Source organism: Aquarana catesbeiana, linkage group LG02 (assembly GCF_042186555.1).
Source record: "Aquarana catesbeiana isolate 2022-GZ linkage group LG02, ASM4218655v1, whole genome shotgun sequence".
Classification (NCBI taxonomy): Eukaryota; Metazoa; Chordata; class Amphibia; order Anura; family Ranidae; genus Aquarana; species Aquarana catesbeiana.
The window spans coordinates 289791716-289812306 of NC_133325.1; the positions used below are offsets into that span (position 1 = coordinate 289791716).

At 43.9% G+C, this 20591-nt stretch overlaps 1 protein-coding gene across 5 annotated transcripts in view; it reads left to right on the forward strand.

Moving 5' to 3' along the window:
* The first annotated feature begins 1010 nt into the window (after positions 1–1010).
* NAXD (NAD(P)HX dehydratase) overlaps positions 1011–20591 on the forward strand; it is a 48191-nt gene continuing 28610 nt past the window's right edge. Inside the window, exons 1-2 of one of the 5 annotated variants that reach the window (XM_073614500.1) lie at positions 1090–1132; positions 15103–15471. In XM_073614500.1, the coding sequence (XP_073470601.1) occupies positions 1105–1132; positions 15103–15471 (397 nt within the window). In that variant the 5' untranslated portion in view covers positions 1090–1104. Of the gene's footprint in view, positions 1236–7504; positions 8206–15102; positions 15472–20591 lie in introns of those variants that run through there. The other 4 variants (XM_073614499.1, XM_073614498.1, XM_073614502.1 and 1 more) reach the window with 4 other exon arrangements.

Below are 20591 nucleotides of genomic sequence, written 5' to 3' on the forward strand. Positions count from 1 at the left end.
TGATCGCTCCGTCATTTGACGGAACGATCACGTGGTAAACGGCCACGATTTGTGATGCGCCGGGTCCTCGGGACTCGGCGGTCACAGATGTTCCCGGGTGCGCGCGAGAGCAACATTCTGGAAGAACGTCCCACGGACGTGCACCCAGAATAAGCTGACCGCGCTGTAGCCGTCTTTCGGCTATGGCCCGGTCGGCAAGTGGTTAAACTTACTTGGTGCCTTATCTGCATTTAATTAGCCTCAGAACCTGTGTAATTCAAAGGCGTTCGGGTTTTTGTTTTTGTAATCAATTGTTAAGGGTGCATCGGCCAGCTTCCCAGTCCGCTCCTTAGCAACAAGCTCAATGCCATAAATTACTATTAGTGCTAATTTTAACAAACCCCACATTTACTAATGCAAAATTCTTAGTGAACTGCACTTCCAAAACACAAGCGTTATTTTACCGTATTTTTTCGGCTGTTTAACGCTTAGTGAATTGACCCCTGTTTATATGTTTGTTCCACCACCAATAAGATCCATACCTCAAGTTCAACTTTAACTACTGTGCACATGGCTGGCCAATCTGGATGTTGAAGACACAGAACCCAGAAGATGACTGAGCGTACATGGTGGCACTGGAGGGGGCTTCTGGATATTGCATCTCTGGCACAGGGGTTTTTCTCTGCATTGAAGCCCACTTACATTCAATGGGCTGACACAGCAGCAGGGTACTGTGAGGTACTTCCACACATGAACAGGTACGCGTTGCAGCACAGTGTGGTGTGGCTGGGCTCTTGAACCCTAGCAATCCCTTTATACTGCGTAATGTAACAGTTTACAAGCAAACAATCCCCTTTCACGTTCGGCCAGTCACATGATCCCGACATCATGAACTCCTCTGGCTCCTTGCGGCAGCATCTACAGCGCACGTTCACACTAATGTGACAGCAGACAACTGTCAAACTCAGTCAACTGGTCTTGCTGATCGGTTTCCGATTGGCTTTCTAATCAGACGCCTGCCACGCCCCCTCGTTGTTCTGTTAGCCGTGGTTCCTGATTGGTGAGTCGCGTTGTCACGCCTCCAGATGGGCGGTGCCGCTGAGCCGTGCTCCCGGAAGTGTCCTGATGCGGTTTGCTCGGTGTGGGATTGTAGGTAAGGAGCGGGCAGCCCTCCATGTCTTCCTGCGGCGTCTTCATAGCAGCAGCCACTGTGGGGGTCCTGGCTGCAGGTCTGCTCTATTGTCTACAGGATGCAGGTACCTCACAGGACGCCGCCACCAGCCATGTGCTGTACCATAGGCTGTGATAGTGGGGCAGGACTTTTCTAATGTCATTGAGGAGGTTAGCAATGTAGTCCTATTGGTGTGCCCACTGGGGGGAGAGTCAGCTTCATAGGAATGGTGACCATGGACAGAAGTGAGGGGACTTCACTAACACTACAACAACAACACTTCTCTGGTGCTGGCTTCCTCAGGGAGCCTAAAGCCTCATCATATTCACTTAAAAGAAAATCAAGCCAACGTTTCCATCCGAGGAGCTTTTCGTATGGCGTGTACACAACTTTTGACAGCCTTTTCTGACTTTTCGTATGAAAATTTCTGAAGGGACAAGCACATTTTTCATGTACGAGGACAGAACGAACATTTTTTTGTTTAACGTGTACCGTTTTCATACAAGAAAAATCAGAAAAGAAAGACCACGCATGATCAGAAACAATAAATGACAAAAAACCCTTTGTCGTATAAGAATTTTCACACAAATTACCCTTCATCGGTTCTGATTTGCTGTGAAACAATGAGGAAAATTGGACGAATATTCGTTCAATTTTCTTATAGAGTGTACACCACTTAATACAGACAAACCTTTCCACCAGTATTGGGAAGGTTAGGCAGAAAATTCCGGTAGTTCTTACTACCGTCACTTTAAGAACCTGACATGGCACCACCAACAGATTCTTACAGTGGGACTAAAGGCATTTTCATAAAGATTGTCTCTTCTGCAATAAAAAATCCACCACCTGCCTGCTCTCAGCTTTCTGTGTCGTGTAAACTGAGCTGCCCATGCAGAGTTCAGCTTGTATCACTGTGTGCCAGGGTGACGGACACCTGTATATGTCATCCCACACCAGCCAACAAGGATGCCCAAAGACCTTGGGGAGAAGATGCTGGTGAGGGACACCTCAAGGACTTTGGAGGCCAACCATACACTATGCAAATTTCTGCTGAACCAGCCGAGATTCAAACCATTAATGGGAGAGCTGAATGTACCAAGTTGATCAATCGATCATCTTGGGTACAACCATCCTGACTGATTCTCTTGCGATTATCGCTAGCGATGATCACTGTCTTCTCCTGGCAGGGACGGCTGCCCCCACCCTCACATTGAGAGCAGACAATTGCTCGGCAGGAGGGATTCCCCTGGCAGCACTGTTGGTGTTGATGGGGAAATTGGTGAATTGGTTGCGGGAAAGAAGTTTGCACCATCTATGGCCTACCTTTTTATAGAGGTTAATTTAATAAAATTGGAGAGTGTAAAATCTGCTGCAGCTGTGCATGGTAGCCAATCAGATTCTAACTTCAGCTTGTTCAATTAAAGTAAAACTATAGGCAAAACTTTTTTCAAATTTGGATAGAGCAAGGAACGGTTATAACCCCATTGCGGAGATTTTCCTTAATTTCCTGCCCCATAACCAAACAGGAAGTGAGAGGAAATCCCTGCAAATTAAGGGAATTCCTTGGGGCCCCCTCGTCACCTAGTGACCCCATTGGAAGATTTCCCCTCTATTACTTTTCTGGAGACAACCCAAAATTTGGGATTTTCTTTTACTTTCACTTTCAATGATGATGGTAAACCCTGACAGGGGGTCTAATCCATCACCACTCTATCCAAAACGTTGCCTTTAGTGATACTTTAACTGCTTGCCGACCAGCCGCCGCAGTTATACTGCGGCAACATGGCTCAGCTGCGCGAATCGCCGTCATGTTACGTCAGTAACATAGACGACCACTGGGGGGGGGGTGCTCGCCCACAGAGCCGATGTGAGTGCCCAGCGGTCGCGGGCACACAGGGAATCGGGATCTGTGTGTGTGTGTGTGTGGAGTATGAACAGTGAACAGTGAGAAGAGTATGAACAGTGATCTGTCAACTCCCCTACACAGTCCCCATCCCCCCTTCAGTTAGAACACACAATAGGACACACTTAACCCCTTCACTGCCAGTGACATTTTTACAGTAATCAATGCAGTTTCATTGCATTGATTGCTGTAAAAATGCCAATGGTCCCAAAAATATGTAAAAATTGTCCGACGTGTCCGCCATGATGTCGCCGTCCCAATAAAAATCGCAGATCGCCGCTATTACTAGTAAAAAAAAATTAATAAGAAAAAAGCCATAAAACTATCCCCTATTTTGTAGACGCTATAGCTTTTGCGCAAACCAATCAATATACGCTTATTGCGATATTTATTTTTACAAAAAATATGTAGAAGAATACATATCGGCCTAAACTGAGGAAAAAAAAAATTTTTATATATTTTTGGGGATATTATAGCAAAAAGTAAAAATATTACTTTTTTTTTTTTTTCAAAATTGTCGCTCTTTTTTTGTTTATAGCGCAAAAAATAAAAACCAGAGGTGATCAAATACCACCAAAAGAAAGCTCTATCTGTGGGGAAAAAAGGACGTCAATTTTGTTTGGGAGACACGTCGCACGACCGCGCAATTGTCAGTTAAAATGCGTTTTTTTTTTTTTTTTTTTTTTTGCAAGCTAAATCTGATCAATATATGTATATATAATATATTATTATTTTTTTTTGAATTGTTACATTTTTTTTTCTACTGGTTGTATTAAAAATAAAAAATCATTTTGCAAGAATATGTCACCAAACAAAAGCCTTGTTTGTCCTTAAAGTAATACATAGATCAAATATTTTTTTTGTTTATGTTACAAAATGACATGGCAAGCTATTGCCAAATCAATAGGCCCATCATGGAAATGTAAAATTCTTCTAGTCCATAGGCAGTGTACAGGCGTTGGAGCTGAAAAGGTTAAAATTCCATGAAATACAGGGAAAACTTACAGTACCCAAAAGTAGGTAACACAATAAGACCAATCTACTGTGGTCAGTTTACAGGGGGGAGGGCAGAACCAGGCGGGATCAGCCAGGTATTTCAGGTGATGGAAAGGGCCAAAATACACAGCACAAGCACTGTGCTGTATAACATGCTTTTTTGAGTAACAAACCCATTAAGATAAAAAGCCTTCTGTGTGTAGAAGCCCCCCAATACTTACCTGAGGTCCCTCTCTGTCCAGCGATGTAAACAAGTGTCTAAGGCGTCCGAGAATCTCCTTCCTGATTGGCTCAGACACAGCAGTGGCACCATTGGCTCCTGCTGCTGCCAATCGGGGGAGAGGGGGCCGTGCCAGGGCTCCCTGTCTGGACACACGGAGCAGTGACTCTGCTCGGGTGAACTCATAGTAAGATGCTTGCTGTGGGGGCACTGAACAGGAGGGAGGGGCCAGGAGCACAGAAGAGGGACCCAAGAAAAGGAGGATCCGGGCTGCTCTGTGCAAATAGTGCAACAGAGCAGCTAAGTGCAACAGAGCAGCTAAGTATGACATGTTTGTTATTTTTATAGGGGGAAAAAAAAACAAGACTTTACATTCGATTTTAATGCTGAAAACTAGTGGTGTATCGAAATTTTGGCTGCCGAAACAACAAAAATACTGATAATAGAAGCCGAAAAGGGGACAGGGTCTGTCCTGGGTACAGGGGTGTCATCCTGGCACGCACCAGTCTTCCCCACCCTTTCACAGAGCAGCAATCTCCCTGTGTCACAGAGCTGAATTGCCTGTGCCGCATTAACAGTGTCCCGCCTCCTGTGATAGATGGGACATCGAATCAGTGTGACGTGATCACAGGAGGTGAGAACATTGTTACTGCGGCCCGGGCAATTCAAATCCAGCTCCGTGACACACGGAGATTGCCACTCTGATCCTGGCACATGTGGGCAGCATCCACAGGCATTGGTGAGGCTGCCTCTGAGGGGCACTGGCGAGGCTGCATTGATCTTTTGTCTCATGTCTGCAGTCTCTGACATCTCCTGTATCATGTCTGCTAGAGGTGCACCGAATGGAATATTTGCTAATACTATTAGCAGTGTGTTTAACCGCTTGCTGACCACCCGCCGTCGTTATACGTTGGCTGTTTGAAGAGGAAAATCATTAAGGCAGCAGCTAGCTGCCATAACCCCAGTATCCTCTTCAAGAGCATTATTTTTTTTTTTTTAATTGCATTTTAGTGTACATATGACATCTGAGGTCTTTTTGACTCCAGATCTCATATTTAAGAGGCCCTGTCATGCTTTTTTTCTATTACAAGGGATGTTTGCATTCCTTTTAATAGGAATGAAAGTGACACAATTATTTTTTATTTTTACACTGTTCTTTAAAAAAAAGAAAAAAAAAATCAAAAATAAATATTAAAGAAAATGTTTTAATGCGTCCCGACCTGCCGAGCTTGCGCACAGAGGAGAGATGATAGGAGTCAGTGTGCAATGTAAAAGTACACATGGAGTGTTGCAGAGGAGAGGAGTCAGTGTGTAATGTATGCGTACACATGCAGGATTGGAGAGGAGTCGGTGTGTGATGTAGGAGTACACATGGAGAGGAGTCGGTGTGTGATGTAGGAGTACACATGGAGAGGAGTCGGTGTGTGATGTAGGAGTACACATGGAGTCGGTGGGTAATGTATGAGTACACATGGAGTCGGTGGGTAATGTATGAGTACACATGGAGTGGAGTCGGTGTGTAATGTATGAGTACACATGGAGTGGAGTCGGTGTGTAATGTATGAGTACTCATGGAGTGGAGTCGGTGTGTAATGTATGAGTACACATGGAGTGGAGTCGGTGTGTAATGTATGAGTACTCATGGAGTGGAGTCGGTGTGTAATGTATGAGTACACATGGAGTGAAGTCGGTGTGTAATGTATGAGTACACATGGAGTGGAGTCGGTGGGTAATATATGAGTACACATGGAGTGGAGTCGGTGTGTAATGTATGAGTACACATGGAGTGGAGTCGGTGTGTAATGTATGAGTACACATGGAGTGAAGTCGGTGTGTAATGTATGAGTACACATGGAGTGGAGTCGGTGGGTAATATATGAGTACACATGGAGTGGAGTCGGTGGGTAATGTATGAGTACACATGGAGTGAAGTCGGTGTGTAATGTATGAGTACACATGGAGTGGAGTCGGTGGGTAATGTATGAGTACACATGGAGAGGAGTCGGTGTGTAATGTATGAGTACACATGGAGAGGAGTCGGTGTGTAATGTATGAGTACACATGGAGAGGAGTCGGTGTGTAATGTATGAGTACACATGGAGAGGAGTCGGTGTGTAATGTATGAGTACACATGGAGTGAAGTCGGTGTGTAATGTATGAGTACACATGGAGTGAAGTCGGTGGGTAATATATGAGTACACATGGAGTGGAGTCGGTGTGTAATGTATGAGTACACATGGAGTGAAGTCGGTGTGTAATGTATGAGTACACATGGAGTGAAGTCGGTGTGTAATGTATGAGTACACATGGAGTGAAGTCGGTGGGTAATATATGAGTACACATGGAGTGGAGTCGGTGTGTAATGTATGAGTACACATGGAGTGGAGTCGGTGTGTAATGTATGAGTACACATGGAGTGGAGTCGGTGGGTAATGTATGAGTACACATGGAGTGGAGTCGGTGTGTAATGTATGAGTACACATGGAGTGAAGTCGGTGTGTAATGTATGAGTACACATGGAGTGGAGTCGGTGGGTAATATATGAGTACACATGGAGTGGAGTCGGTGTGTAATGTATGAGTACACATGGAGTGAAGTCGGTGTGTAATGTATGAGTACACATGGAGTGGAGTCGGTGTGTAATGTATGAGTACACATGGAGAGGAGTCGGTGTGTAATGTATGAGTACACATGGAGTGAAGTCGGTGTGTAATGTATGAGTACACATGGAGTGGAGTCGGTGTGTAATGTATGAGTACACATGGAGTGGAGTCGGTGTGTAATGTATGAGTACACATGGAGAGGAGTCGGTGGGTAATATATGAGTACACATGGAGTGGAGTCGGTGGGTAATATATGAGTACACATGGAGTGGAGTCGGTGTGTAATGTATGAGTACACATGGAGTGAAGTCGGTGTGTAATATATGAGTACACATGGAGTGAAGTCGGTGTGTAATGTATGAGTACACATGGAGTGAAGTCGGTGTGTAATGTATGAGTACACATGGAGTGGAGTCGGTGGGTAATATATGAGTACACATGGAGTGGAGTCGGTGGGTAATGTATGAGTACACATGGAGTGGAGTCGGTGTGTAATGTATGAGTACACATGGAGTGGAGTCGGTGTGTAATGTATGAGTACACATGGAGTGGAGTCAGTATGGGATGATAAGGATCGCTCTATAATAAGGGAATTGATGAAGTGTGTCCGGTGTGATGACGTGACGCCCTCGTGATGTGTTTGTTTACTCGTGTATGTGTTTCTGGTTTGATGGGACGAAGCTTTATTGACAAAAGCCAGGGTGACAGCATGGCGGGGGCCATGTATGAGTGGCGTACAGTGAGCTTGCAGTGAGTGAGTTTGTTGGGCCCACCATGTCGGTGTGTATGCGGCGTCTGATCTCCAACACCCGGGGCTTCCTGTGGTCGGACATGGAGACCCGAGCGTTGCTGGACATATGGGGGGAGGCGGACGTGCAGTCGGCCTTGGACGGTAATTTCCGTAACAGCCATGTGTACCGGGACGTGGCCGGCCGCCTCAATGAGCTGGGCTTCGAGCGGACCCCCGAGCAGTGCCGCATCCGCATCAAGGGCCTCAAGCGCCAGTACTACCAGGCCCGGGAGGGCTTCACCAAGAACGGGCACGCTCGGAAGATCTGCCGCTACTACGATGAGATGGATCGGATCCTCAGTACGAGGGCCGGGCCAGCCTGCAGCGCTATGGAGCAGAACTGTGCGGCCATCCTCCTCCAACCTGATCCCCCATGTACGAAGGTAGAGTCCCGGGAGGAAGAGGAGGAGGACCTGGAGGACGAGGAGGGGGGACCGGAGTCATCCCAGGACAACTTCACTGAGGACTCCGGGGAGGGATCCGAACACCCCATCAAAGTGGAGGATGGAGGGGGCTTCGCCATCCCTCTACACCCCGGGGAAGGTGAGACCTCATCATCATATAAATGGTAGAGTGATCGGCCCATCCACTGCACACTAATACCCCACAATTGGATGCAAAGCAGCTCTTGTCATTATGTATGTCATAAAAGACCAATTCTACAATTCCACTTTAAGTCCTGAGCTCCCATTCCATCCATCATTCTACAGCTCTCCGTCTATGTGCTCTGATTTGTATAGGTATTGGTCTGAGATTGTCCTGTGCACACCTAGGCAGGCCATACACTAGTAGATTTTCATTCCTGTTCTTGTCACAGCAGTCTGTGAGGGGATATCATATTGACCCCACTAATGATTAGTAAATTGAACAGAACTACACTGGTGTATGGCCAGCGCTATGGTCTCAGCATACCTCCTTCAATACCTATCACTACTGACATACATATGAAGAGTTGCCCCCTTTAAATCCACTGAAGACCCAAAGGGCCCCTGTGTTGTGGTAAAATACACTCCATGTATGGCCTGGCAGCTCAGTGCACAAATACCAACCATCTATACCAGGGATATGCAATTAGCGGACCTCCAGCTGTTGCAGAACTACAAGTCCCATGAAGCATAGCAAGACTCTGACAGCCAGAAGAACGACACCCAGAGGCAGAGGCATGATGGGACTTGTAGTTTTACAACAGTTGGAGGTCCCCTAATTGCATATCCCTGATCTATACCCTGTGGTGCAGTGTGTGGAGAAAAAGCAAAGGTGCGGGGCCACTTCTTCTGTACATTGAGGTGAGCCATCACACCATTCTTAATGAGCCTTTCATCAGTGAGCTAAATGCAGAGTGTGTTTCAGTAACATGCTTACAGTAAGGGGGAGATATACTAAAACTGGAACACACCGAATCTGGTACAGCTGTGCATAGTACCCAATCAGCTTCCAGGTTTTATTGCCAAAGCTTAATTGAGCAATCTGAAGTTAGAAGCTGATTGGCTACCATGCAGAGCTGCACCAGACTCAGTGCTTCAGGTTTAGTAAATCGCCCCCACAGTGTGATCCACTATGCTTTGCTCACTGCATGGGTGCAGCACATTGCACCTGCACTTTCCCATAGACTTCTATTACGTCCTGCAGTTGTGGTGTTTTTTCTGAAAGTACACTAAATCTTTTTTGCAAGATTTTTTTTTTTTGGTTCACTTCCAGGGACATAACAGAAGTCTTTAGGAAAATGCAGCTAACCTGCACAAATAGCACAGGCCAAAGCACAGCAGATCAGTGTGAAGCCATCCCAAGGCTTGTGTACATCATCATTTTGTTCATTTTTTTTTTTGCCCTATATAAAAGTCAGTGGAAATGTAAAAAACATCTTCATGCAGAAGACTCGGGGTTTGAATATTATCTCTTCAAAATGTCATCCTCTTTTATTTCCCAGATATGTTTTGTTGTTTGAATATCAATATTGGCTCTGTAATAATTGTGTTTCCTGTCATCCTTATTGATCCTAAACCTTCCATGAAGTTCAATGTAAATTCATATATATTTTATGTAAAAGCGCAGAATTATTACAAAGCTGAAATCCCAAGAATTTGACTTGAAGACAAAATTCCTGAACTGTTTTTTTCCATGTTTTTACGAGACAACCATTGGATAGATGAATTCTTCTCCTGACAGAGAAAGTGTCTTCAGTTCTTGTGTCCATGTGGTATTAAATTTACAGTAACCTCTCTACTTCCCTGGGTCCTGCTAATTTTGGGTTTTCTGGGCAGCCGTCAGACTAGTGCTTCAAAAGTATGTTTTCTCCAGGGTCCTACTTCTCCTTTTAGGCTACATTTCCATTTGAATGGCATATATGTCTTGGTACTTCCTCTCCAAAAGTAAATGTGGGATATTAGATGCCACACCCCACTGACTGCTGGGGCATTTGGCCCAGAAATGATGTCACATGCCACTGGAAGTGGATTCCGATCTCGAACTGACATGTTTAGCCTGTGGAGTCCAAGGCCTGCTGAGTGAGTAGTCCATTAAACTGTGACACTTCCAGCAGTAGTACATGACATTCATAATATGGGAATAAAAGTCTGTTCTATAGATACTTTTTAGATCCCATGCACACAGGTTATCCCCAGTGCTTGAGGCTCTAGCGTTGTAGGTGTGGACAGAAAGCACAGATGAACTGTCACCCTCCTCTGCCGATGTTCTGTCAAAATAGCCAATGAATTGAGATCTCCAATCACGTCACTTCCGGTTATTGTAAAGCATCAGTAATTCGAGATTTAGACGAATTGCTGTCTTGACCCAACATCAGCAAGCGTGTACACGATGTTATGAGTGGACATTTAGTCCACCCAATACCAACCAACAACAAGGTGGCAACAACTTTTTCCTCCTTAGCTGCTGTTCTGTCAAAACAGCAAACTCTTCCTGTACAGGAGTGTATACACTTGCTGGCGTTGTGTCAGAACAGCAATTTGTCTAAATCTCCAATTACTGATGCTTTACAGTAACCGGAAGTGACGTGATTGGAGATCTTGATGAGTTTGCTATTTTGACAGAACACCAGCCGTCTGCTAAACTTTAAGAGGCTGAAAAGCTGATGCAGCTGGACAGTGCACAAAATGCTACTGAGGTTTAGTGTAGTAAGATAAAAATAAAGAAAAGTCTGAATTAAAAATAAAAAATAATTTTTTTTGTGCCTTGGGATGAATGCCTGGAACACACATTTCTTTCATCTGGAGCAGACAGAAGCTGATTGGTTGCCATGCACAGCTGCTCCAGTGTTGATAAATTGCCCTCAAGGTGTTTATTGCTAAACAATCTTCTACCTATTGGAGGTAAAGTGGTCTGATTGTTTGTGGATTAAACGAACATTTTGTATGTTTTTAAAGTTTTCATTTCAAATTTCCCTGTAACTTGGACCACAGACACGTCTATTACTTCAGCTGTACCTGCTGCTGCTACCACTAATAAGTAGCAGGATTCAAATTCAGATAATCCTAAATGGTATGGGGGGGGCGCAGAGGATGAAGTGTTAACTGATCCAGCTGATCCCTTGTCTCTCATTGAGCACCACAGGGTAAACTAGAAGCTAATGATACTGAGACACTACCTAAAGCGGATCTTCATCCTCTCCATTTATTTATTTTTAACCCCTACTTACTCTGTTATGGGTTCTGCAAAGATTCAGACATTTACCCACCCAGTGGATTCAGCGTTGTCCTACAGAATCCTCTTCTCTTCTGCCACCAATCAGGTTCCACACCGCCATGATGTTTGTGATGTCATTGGGAGGCTGCTGACTCTTCACAAGGCCTGCCCCCCCCTTTTGTGAATGGGAAAGTATGCACAGGGAGCACAGTGTACATCATTTACCTAGGTGGGTGATGTGCATGGGGGGGGGGGGGGGGGGGGCACCTAGTGCTGTACGATAAAATAAACAACAAAAAGAGTGCTATTCGCATAGTGGGGTGGAGAGGAGGGAAGTTGGTTTTGAGGGTGAAGATCCACTTTAATTTGTCAGATGTAATTGGAGGATTGAGGTTAAAGTGGCTGTAAACCCTTACCTATACCCAGTGAAGTGACTGTCTTCAGGTGATACACAGAGATAAAACAAATCCTCCTACATCAGTTGTACCTGTTTATCTGCAGCAATTTGCCTTGTACAATCCTTGTAAAACTCAGAGTTGAAAAGGAACTTTTACAGACTCACAAAGTAGGGACAAGGAGCTGCAATTGTACACTGTACAAGAGCTGATTGAAAGGAAGGGACACCCCCCCCACCCCCCTCTTTTCTTCAAACGGCACACCGGAACAGAGCTGAGGCTATCAATCAGAGGCTGTGTGCTGGAGATTGTGCCACTGTCTCATTTTTTAGCTCTCGGTGTCAGGAAAACTTTTTGGAAGTGACTAGTGCTGATAACAGAGCAATTGGACAGCATAGAGAAAGTTAAATGAAACCTAGAGATAAGCTTTAGGCGCCTTTCACACGGACGGCTATTCTGCCGCAGTTAAAAGCATGTTTTTTTCCTGTGAAATTCAAGACTCCAGGCACTGCGATCAGCTGCATTTGCACAATGCGATTAGCTGTGGTTGCGGCTAGCTGCGGTTTGCCATTTCCATGGCAACCAGACAGGGTACCGACTAGCACTATTTTGTATGAATCTTGAGGGGGAACTCCACGCCAAATTTTAAACAAAAAACCGGCGTGGGTTCCCCCCCAGGGGCATACCAGGCCCTTAGGTCTGGTATGGATTTTAAGAGGAACCCCATACGCCGAAAAAACGGCATGGGGTCCCCCCCAGAATACATACCAGACCCTTATCCGAGCACGCAGCCCGGTCAGTCAGGAAAGGGGGTGAAGACGGGCGAGCCCTCCCCCCCCCCCCCCCTCAGCCGTACCAAGCCGCATGCCCTCAACATGTGGGGTGGGGCCCCCCCCACAGCACCTTGTCCCCATGTTGATGAGGACAAGGGCCTCTTCCCGACAACCCTGGCCGTTGGTTGTCGGGGTCTGCGGGCGGGGGGCTTATCGGAATCCGGGAGCCCCCTTTAATAAGAGCCCCCAGATCCCGGACCCCCACCCTATGTGAATGAGTATGGGGTACATGGTATCCCTACCCATTCACCTGGGGGAAGAAGTGTCAAAAAAAAAAACACACTACACAGGTTTTTAAAGTAATTTATTAGACAGCTCCGGGGGTCTTCTTCCGGCTTCGGGGGTCTCTCCGTTTCTTCTCCGGGTCTTCTGCCGGGCTTTTCCACTATCTTCTGCTCTTTTGCCGCTCTTTTGCTAGCGGAGGAGCCCAGTCTGCTGCCTTCTGCCTTCTTCCCTCTTCCCTTCTTCCGATGTTGACATGACGCTCTCTCTGGCTGGAATGCTCTCTGAGCGCTCCACTCTGACTTATATAGGCGGTGACCCCGCCCCCTTATGCCGTCACAGTCGCTGGGCATGCTGGGACTGTGACGTTTTAGGGGGCGTGGTCACCGGGTGAGGTTGACCACACCCCCTAAAACGTCCCAGTCCCAGCGACTGTGACGGCATAAGGGGGCAGGGTCACCGCCTATATAAGTCAGAGCGGAGCGCTTAGAGAGCATTCCAGCCGGAGACAGCGTCGTGTCAACATCGGAAGAAGGGAAGAAGGCAGCAGACCGGGCTCCTCCGCTAACAAAAGAGCAGAATATAGCGGAGGAGCCCGGCAGAAGACCCAGAGAGCGCGGAGAAGAACCGGAGAGACCCCCGAAGCAGGAAGAGGACCCCCGGAGCTGTCTAATTACTTTAAAAACCTGTGTAGTGTTTTTTTTTTTTTTTTTTTTTTTTTTTTTTTTTTATTGACACTTCTTCCCCCAGGTGAATGGGTAGGGGTACCATGTACCCCATACTCATTCACATAGGGTGGGGGGACGGGATCTGGGGACTTTCTTATTAAAGGGGGCTCCCGTATTCCGATAAGCCCCCCCGCCCGCAGACCCCGACAACCAACGTCCAGGGTTGTCGGGAAGAGGACCTTGTCCTCATCAACATGGGGACAAGTGCTTTGGGGGAGGGGGGGCGCAGGCCCCCCCCAAAGCACCCACCTCCATGTTGAGGGCATGCGGCCTGGTACGGCTCAGGAGGGGGGCGCTCGCCCGTCCCCACCCCCTTTCCTGACTGACCAGGCTGCGTGCTCGGATAAGGGTCTGGTATGGATTTTGGGGGGGACCCCACGCTGTCTTTTCGGCGTAGGGGGTTCCTCTTAAAATCCATACCAGACCTAAGGGCCTGGTATGCCCCTGGGGGGGAATCCACGCCGTTTTTTTATTTAAAATTTGGCGTGGCGTTCCCCCTCAAGATTCATACCAAACAGTGCCAGGCATTGGCGGGGAACCGAGTCGGATCCCTGTGCTTGTCGCTCATCGGGAAAGGAAAAATCATTTTTCCTTTCCCGATGAGCAGCTCGGCGCTGTTATCCGCAGCTGACACAGTGTACTGCGAATACCTGCGGTTATGTGCGGATAGCTGTGCTAAATCGCTCCTGGACGCAGTCAATTCTATTTTTTCTATCCGCACGGAACCGCATGTATCTAATTCACAGCTAAACGCAGTGTGTGAATGGGGCCATAGGAAAGCATTGTGCGCTTTTAGCTGTGGTAGAAAATTAGAAAATCCGCAGCTAAAAGCACCATTCTATCCGTCCGTGTGAAAGGGGCCTAAAGGATACATTCTTGACTATTTTTCCTGGTAAAATGGGCTGTACAAAAGCCACAGGTTCCTTCCTAAGCTGTCTTGAAATATTCATAGATCTGTAAAAGATTTACTTTTTTTTTTTTTTTTTTTTGTCACAATCCTTCCAGTGAAAAAGAAAAGACTTTCCATGATATGACAATTAGAAAACACATTTTGATTTATCTAGAACTCTAAAACTGGAGAACTGGAGTAAGAGAATTTTCTTCACTGTTAAAGAGATGTAGTGATCGATTCTTCCATGTGGATCAGACTAGGTATTCATGAAATTTTGTCATTGGCAGTTGAATCCCCACTTATATTAAATAAAGGCCCCGCAGGATTGAGCTCTTCTTCTTTTCTCTGTTTTATTGAAATTGTACTGTGACTTGTATCTTGGCTTTTGTTTTGGGTAAAAAGAGCCCTCTCTCCAGTGGTTGTCCTGAAAGACTGTGAAAAAGAGTTGCAGAGTAACATTTCTCCTCCCTTCCTTCTTTCTATCAAAATAAATGAAAAAAAAAAAAAAAAAAAAAAAAAAAAAAAAAAAAAAAAATATATATATATATATATATATATATATATATATATATATATATATATATATATATAGTCAGGAAATATTCATTTTATTATAGTAATTACTATTGTATCTTTAAACTTTTGAGCTGTGTGTTTGTTTTTTTGTTTTATTTTTAGAATTAAACTTACATGTATTATAAAAATGAATTTTCCTTTTTTTGCCATCTCAGGTTATAAGACTATTCATGCCAATTCAAATCCATCTCAGGTACCTCAGCTTAAAAAGTCCAAAAAACATCACTCAAACCCAACTTTGGACAAAATGATGGAGCGCTTCCTTCAGCAAAGCGTGGATGCTGAAGAGAAGTTCTACAAATATGAGGAACAGAGACTGCAAATAGAGGAGAAAAGGAGAGACGCTGAGCACAGTCGTGAGATCCAAATGTTGCAGATGTTGGGACAAATGCTTAATGGCATCTCCTCTGCCACATCTCAGATGACTACGCCTGGCAATGTTATCAGCCCCCGCAGAGGAGATATCAGAACGTTTGGGGATACAATGCACTTTAATACTACAGCATCTTATTCTTCTCCTATAGGTATAAGATGTCCAAGTCACCTTGTAAAAGCAGATGTGTAATATCCACTTTTGTATATTGGTCGTATAAAATAAATTTTGTGGACTATGATATCATGAAAGGACAGTGTTTTGAGAATAACCTATTCTGATGCAAACTACCCATAGTTCCCTTCCTTGAGACACCGTGTAAGAAAAATTATTGGACTTCTGTGACCCAAATCCTTTCTTGTGATGAAACCTGAGACAAAGTTTATGTTAAGTTTTTAAGGTTGGACAACCTGATTTTGGTAATCTTTAAAGCAGAACTAAACCTTCCTGTCCTTGTCAGTCAAGGAAGCTGCCATCTTGGACCCTGATCTTCAACTGCCATGGTGTTGCACATGTGATCAATTATGAGACCAGCCATTTGACGGTTTTCCAGTTTGGTTTAGGACACAACCAATGTGACAGTTGCATTCCCGACATGTTCCGGGAATGTAACCTGATTTTTTTTTTTAACTGTTAAATTGATGGTTTTAGTTGGGTTTAGTTCCACTTTAAATCAATCCCAGCAGAGGCACTTTAGATCCTAGGTCCATGTTGTACATAAGGCATACTTCTGCCATGGTTAAGATTAAGACCCACCTCTGTTGCCTACTTAGCCTCTGGAATTTGAAAGTTGCATGGCTAGGGTAAAAAAAAACTGATCGCCTTATCGCCTCCATCAGCTAGTTGTCATGTTAAGTTGCTTGCTTTGGTGTACGTGTTTGTGAGTTGAATAAGAAAGTTGGGATGTGAATGGAATAAGAAAGGTGGGTATGCTGCTTTATTTTGAGGGAAAAATAGTGAGTAGCTACATTATCTCACAAAAGTGAGTACACCGCTCAAATTTTTGTAAATATTTTAATTTATCTTTTCATGTGGATAACACTGAAGAAATGACACTTTGCTACAATGTAAAGTAGTGAGTGTACATCTTGTATAACAGTGTAAATTTGCTGTCCCCTCAAAATAACTCAACACACAGCCATTAATGTCTAAACCGCTGGCAACAAACGTGAGTACACCTCTAAGTGAAAATGTCCAAATTGGGCCCAAAGTGTCAATATTTTGTGTGGCCACTATTATATTCCAGCACTGCCTTAACCCTCTTGGGCATGGAGTTCACCAGAGTTTCACAGGTTGCCACTGGCGTCCTCTTCCACTCCTCCATGACAACATCAGAGAGCTGGTGGATGTTAGAGACCTTGCACTCCTCCACCTTCCATTTGAGGATGCCCCACAGATGCTCAATAGGGTTTAGGTCTGGAGACATGCTTGGCCAGTGCATCACCTTTACCCTCAGCTTCTTTAGCAAGGCAATGGTCGTCTTGGAGGTGTGTTTGTGGTCGTTATGTTGGAATACTGCCCTGCGGCCCAGTCTCTGAAGGGAGGGGATTATGCTCTGCTTCAGTATGTCACAGTACATGTTGGCATTCATGGTTCCCTCAATGAACTGTAGCTCCCCAGTCATGCTGGCAGCACTCATGCAGCCCCAGACCATGACACTCCCACCACCATGCTTGACTGTAGGCAAGACAAACTTTTCTTTGTACTTCTCACCTGGTTGCTGCCACACACGCTTGACGCAATCTGAACCAAATAAGTTTATCTTGTTCTCATCAGACCACAGGACATGGTTCCAGTAATCCATGCCCTTATGCCCTGTACACATGGTCGGACATTGATCGGACATTCCGACAACAAAATCCATGGATTTTTTCCGACGGACGTTGGCTCGAACTTGTCTTACATACACACGGTCACACAAAGTTGTCGGAAAATCCGATCGTTCTGAACACGGTGACGTAAAACACGTACATCGGGACTATAAACGGGGCAGTAGCCAATAGCTTTCGTTTCTTAATTTATTCTGAGCATGCGTGGCACTTTGTGTGCCGGATTTGTGTACACACGATCGGAATTTCCGACAATGGATTTTGTTGTCGGAAAATTTTATAGCCTGCTCTCAAACTTTGTGTGTCGGAAATTCCTATGGAAAATGTGTGATGGAGCCTACACACGGTCGGAATTTCCGACAAGGTCCTATCACACATTTACCATCGGAAAATCTTATCGTGCGTACAGGGCATTAGTCTTCTTGTCTTCAGAAAACTGTTTTCGGGCTTTCTTGTGCATCATCTTTAGAAGAGGTTTCCTTTTTGGACGAAAGCCATGCAGACCAATTTGATGCAGTGTGAGGCGTATGGCTCGAGCACTGACAGGCTGTCACCCCCCCCCCAACCCCTTCAAACTCTGCAGCACTCATACGTCTTATTTCCCAAAGACAACCTCCGGATATGATGTGGAGCACATGCACTCAACTTCTTTGGTCGACCATGGCGAGGCCTGTTCTGAGTGGAACCTGTCTAAACCGCTTTATGGTCTTGGCAATCTTCTTTATAGAGCAACAATTTTATAGATATACAATATTTATCTTCTTCTAGAGCAACAATCTTCTTTATGTAGAGCAACAATTCTTTTTTTTTTTTCAGATCCTCAGAGAGTTCTTTGCCATGAGGTGCCATGTTGAACTTCCAGTAACCAGTATGAGAGAGTGAGAGCGATAACACCAAATTTAACACACCTGCTCCCCATTCACACCTGAGACCTTGTAACACTAACAAGTCACATGACACCGGGGAGGGAAAATGGCTAATTGGGCCCAATTTTGACATTTTCACTTAGGGGTGTACTCACTTTTGTTGTCAGCAGTTTAGACATTAATGGCTGTGTGTTGAGTTATTTTGAGGGGGACAGCAACTTTACACTGCTATACAAGCTGTACACTCACTACTTTACATTGTAGAAAGTGTCATTTCTTCAGTGTTGTCACATAAAAAGATATAATAAAATATTTACAAAAATGTGAGGGGTGTACTCACTTTTGTAAGATACTGTAGTTTCAGGGTGGATTTGATTTAACCATCACACTAAATCACTAGTAAAAAGGCTTGATTTAAGTCATAACTTTTAAAGAGCAACTGTCATCTCTGTCCCGCAGCGGCTCCTTCTCTGACCCTCTGTTGACTCACCTACACTCCCATTTGCGTTAATAGAATGGCTGGTGATGCAGCACTGACACAACAAGGTGAGGGATGTGGCGGCAGCAGGTGAGTGGATGCCTGCTAACAGATACTCCAATGATTGATCTGAAATGACAGGTGCTCTTTAAATGTAAGGACTTATTCTTGCTGGTAGTTAGAATCTTTAATATTTGCAAACAAAATAAAGGTTTCCAATTTAGAATAATAAGCTGTCAGGTTAGTAAAAAAGCGATATTAGAACTGATTTTAGGTTAATAGGTTAATCACACGTAGTTGAACTACTCAAATAATTTTATTTAATTAAAACAATAACATTATATTACATATTCTTGTATTTGATTAAACATCAATAGTTAGTAACTGAAGTGCGTAAACAAAATATATTTGAAAAAACAAACAAAAGAACTTATACTGAATATATCAACTGGGTCCACATAAAAAAAACTTCAAACACGGTCCTTTCATCACAGCACGTCTTCTTCATTGGGGCCAGCAGGCCTTGCATCCCTTTGTTGCATTGCTTGCATTTTGCACACATACCTTCTTTACCCATAGGTAGATTAATTTCATTAAAATATTCCCAAACTTGGTCTCTTTTATGGCCTGCTGCCATTTTGCTCCTCAAGGGAGGAATAAAGCACTTCTAGCTTTGTGAAGAATGATGACAAGGTTTATAATCTGCTTAGAAGGTTATACTTTTCATTTTTACTGCTTGCCCTTATTCTTCACACTTAGAGCCTGGTACAGATGCTTTTCTCTTCAAACAATCATACAGTTTGTAGTGTACATAGATTTGCAGAATCATAGGCTAAATGAATACTCCTGAACTTTGTTTTATCTCATGGTTACTGTGAAATTGTGTGAATGCATCACTGCAGTGCATGTTCTCTCAGCTTGCGAAGCTTAGATTTATTGAACGAGTTTACCAGAAATGTATATATTGCAAAATATGCAGCCTCGTGCTACAAAACTAAGCTCAATTTCATTCTGAATAAACAAAATCATTGATGTATCTTAAATAGAAAACTATTTCTTTTAGATTTTTTTTTTTTTTTTTTGCTCCAAATTAGAGCTGCATGAATAATCGTTAAGAATCGTTATCGCAATTTTTTTCTCCCCCTTGCGATCTTGACGAAGTATTTCCCGATTCTTTCTATGCAGAGAATTCTCTCTGCTCTGCTGAAACTGACAGCCGTCAAAAAAAAAAAAAAGGAAAAAGTCGGGCAGTCTGCCAAGTATCACAACATTCTTTAGCAGTGGAACTAAGTATAAATATTTTAACGATTTGTCCTTTACAACAAAGGAATACACTTTGGTGTGTAAATGAGGAAAGTTTAACCACTTAAACACTAAAACTTTTTCTGAAATTTGTTGGTTTCAAGTTAAAATCATTTTTTTTGCTAGAAAATTACTTAGAACCCTCAAATATATATATATATATATATATATATATATATATATATATATATATATATATTATATTTTTTAGTAGAGACCCTAGAGAATAAAATGGTGGTTGTTGCAATATTTTATGTTGCACTGTATTTGCGCAGCAGTCTTTCAAATGCAATTTTTTTTGGAAAAAATTACACTTTAATGAATTAAAAAAAGACTAACCAGTAAAGTTAGCCCAATTTATTTTGTATAATGTGAAAGATTTTACGCCGCGAGAATTGTGGGAGAATCGTGATCTTTAGTCTACCCAAAAAAAAAATCGCAATTCTCATTTTGGCCAGAATCGTGCAGCTCTACTCCAAATCATTTATTCGATTTTTATCCACCCTGGCTATTTTTCACAGCCCTGGCCGATTTGGACTTTTCCCATTGGCTGGTGGGTGCAAGATTATTGTCTGGCCTGGTTATCTCATGCTTATGGCCAGCTATAGTTTTGTGGGCTTTGCTTTTGTTTTCATAGTAAAACTGTGATCCACTGATATTCTTTTGTGATGTCAGGCCTCTAATTTATGGCAAATGATTCCCATACAGTGATATTTGATCTTTATTTTTTTCACAATATGGAAAGGAATTATTACAATTTTATTTAAGCTGTGTGTTCTAAAAAGGCAGTGCAAAA